We start from the raw sequence: 3,102 nt of genomic DNA, 5'->3' as shown, positions 1-3,102 counted from the left end.
AAAAAAACAAAATCACGCAATATTTAAGCAACCACATAATACATTAAGAACAAAGTAACTGTGGATTCGCATTAGCATCACTTTTCCGATTCCACAAAGGTTTTAAACACTGCATTGCCACCTGTCGACATGAATCTGCATTATCGTCTCTGAGTTTATGTAAATTACACTAATACTGAGTTTCAGAGTGGGCTGCAATGCACTATAATTAATTCCCTTACCCTTGGTTCTCATTATAGTATTTTTTTCTATAATTGTGCAGTAACACAGTCACTTTATGACTTTACAAAAATAAGACAAAGAAATGTAATGAACTAATAACTTAAGTCTAAACTGGGGTTTATTGTATATGTTGCTGAATTATTCAAATACATTACGTAACAACCCTATACATGAAATTAATTGCAAATAATGTACATACGAAATAACCTCTTTGTCCTCAGACAACGGAATATGGTGCTTTATAACATGCATGTAAACCTGGTCTCCTTTATACAGTTCAGGTCAATCTCACAATCATAGTGGTATTTCATAATATATAGCTGTGCAAAAATAACTAATATATAAAATATAATATTGTTTTAATTAGACAACCAAGCCATGAATAAATTAGTCCAAACAGTGAGTAGTTCATGAAGAAATACAACACGCTTCTCCTCAAACACACACACACACACAGACTCAACACCATTCGATCAGGAAATCCTTTTGAAAACACACAGGACCGGCCCACAATCCTACTGTAAGAGACAGTATTTCATCTTGGTCGATGTCCTATGTCCTTACTGAAGTCTAAAGTCTGGTCAGATATCTTAATACATTATTAATAAATCATCTGTATCATATCTAGCATTTATATGTAGCATTTAAAATGTGCTTAAAAATGCAAGGCAATCTTTTAATCGTGTGCGCTTTCCTGGAGCACTCACACAAAATGCTTTGAATTTAGTCTTCAAAACTGACTCAAATGACATTGGGTTTGTTGATGAAAACCGAGGAGCCTATATTTAAATCGTAAGACTGTAAATAATTTGTGCTTAGTGTAAAGTATGAGTTGGTAGCTACACGTTGGACTCAATAAAGGAGCGTTTAGGTTTGATGGAGCTGATCAGGATGGGGTTGTCCCGGGCCAGGCTGGCCTGCTTGTGCTTGGGGTTACTGTCCTTGTATCCAGGTCCAGCATGAAATTTGTCTGGGTGAAAGTCAGGAGTATGTGTGCTGTTATGGATGGGCTCCTGATAAGCGCTTGTTTTAGCGTATTGGAGGTCACTGGTCAGTCCCTGCGAGTGCGTGTTCATGACAACACCAACATTGTGCCCTACAAGCCCTTCTGGCACAAGTCCTTGCCAGCCGTAACCAGACACCAGATTGCCATGATGACCTTGCTGCTGCTGGAAACGTGCAGTCTTGTCAATGATGCCCATAAATGGGCGTGGCTTATGCTCAGATTGCCATGTGCTGCTGTCGGCACTCGCCACGGAATTGCGCACTCGGCTGGAATCCACCAGGTTCCCGCTGGAGGAGTTTGACACTCTAACACTGCTGCTCCTGCAGAATTCCCCCCTTGGCTCGATGCTGCCTTCGGCCTTCTCTGCATGACCAAACTGAGTGCTGCCCTCTCTGCTACCACCGAGCGGACCCCTCTCAACACGGCCAATGTCAATGCAGGGCCCTGCTCGGAGTGAGGCGGGCCGGTGGCGGCTCGGCATGGGGCTGGACCCGGCGCTCTGGGGCGTCCTTCCCTCTGCATGAAGTGAGCTGCTGTACTCTCGGTTTTTCATGCTTTGAGCCTGTCTGGATGGAAGATGCCTGAGGGCGGCCCGTCCAGGGGCAGCTGTGGAGACAACGGACTGGGCATCCGATATAGCCAGGCCTAGAGAATCAGGCAAGGTGCGGCTCTGATGCCAGTTCTCCTTCCTCTTCTCCTGCCTAGAGGATTCTTGCTCACGCCGCTCCTCCTCCTCATCTGCCTGCAACATGTTTATGCTGAGGCTGTCTGGGCTTTTCTCCAAACTCTCAATGTCCTGGTCATCGTCGTCGTCATCTTCTTCTTCCTCATCGTTGTCTTCCTCGTGGTGTGAGGGGTTGCTGTGAGAGGTGGGGTGTTTGGAACCCTGTCGCTGCAGGTGTTGGCACTCTTCCTCCACACGTACCAGTAGACGTCTGATCTCTCTGTTACTGGGGGACAGACGTGCCGCTTCATAAAGATCAGCCAGCGCTGTTGCAAACTGCCTGAAAGAGTGAAAAGAAGAGGAACTGCTAAATATTGAATCATTATTATAAACCATATGCAGTAGATAGTATAGATATATGCTCTCTCTCTCTTTGAACCTAGTAATCTGCCTCACTGTCTACTTCCTACACCGGAAGCAGCCTACATAAACAGGATCTTTAAACACAATGGAACCTTATAAATGACTAATGTAAAACTCTCTTCACAAGCAGCAGCTTATGTGCCATATAAATCATATGACCTTGGGAACATGGGAATCACCCTGTCATGCAGCCTGTTTTAATACGTTTTGGAGCTATAAATAGTATAAATGTGATTGACTGTGCTAGTCAACGAAGAACACAGCTCTGATAAAGCATTCACATAACCACTCTGCATTACAAAGCAGATTTAAGGCAGTAGCGTTATACTTAAGTGAATTGTATAAGTCTGCTCCGCTGTGCGATTAAGTGCTTGACAGTTCTCAGTTTGTTCTGCTGTATTTGTTGCTCTTAGCTTTCAGAAAAAGTTACCGCGATAAATAGCACTTTATAACAAAAAGGTTACACCAGTACAATAATAAAGCTCATAAATGCTTCATAAATTTTTTTTATTATAATGTAAATGCAATAAATTACTATAGTGCACTGAAATATAGTGTTATGCATCTTAATAATCTTAACATGGCATATGAACAATCAGCTAAATAGGCTAGCCTTAAAGTAAGTACACTGATCTACAAACTTTTTGTTTAAAAAACAGACATACATATTAGCAGTCCATGACTCATTTCAAGTTTGATTACATAGTAATCAAAGATGTTTAAATTCAGCAAATGAATCAGACCAGTGACTCCTGTATTGCGTTTTGTCCAATTTGGTCAAACTGAT

General features: G+C 42.2%; 1 protein-coding gene across 1 annotated transcript in view; it reads right to left on the bottom strand.

Moving 5' to 3' along the window:
- Nucleotides 1–339: 339 nt before the first annotated feature.
- Nucleotides 340–3,102, bottom strand: part of LOC107578768 (protein TANC1-like) — a 4,273-nt gene continuing 1,510 nt past the window's right edge. Inside the window, exon 2 of the mRNA XM_016264688.1 lies at nt 340–2,232. Within this exon, the coding sequence (XP_016120174.1) occupies nt 1,062–2,232 (1,171 nt within the window). The 3' untranslated portion in view covers nt 340–1,061. The remainder of the gene's footprint in view (nt 2,233–3,102) is intronic.

This window comes from Sinocyclocheilus grahami, unplaced genomic scaffold, assembly GCF_001515645.1.
Source record: "Sinocyclocheilus grahami isolate Dianchi unplaced genomic scaffold, SAMN03320097.WGS_v1.1 scaffold11878.1, whole genome shotgun sequence".
Taxonomy (NCBI): Eukaryota; Metazoa; Chordata; class Actinopteri; order Cypriniformes; family Cyprinidae; genus Sinocyclocheilus; species Sinocyclocheilus grahami.
This window is presented reverse-complemented; position numbering and strand designations above follow the sequence as displayed.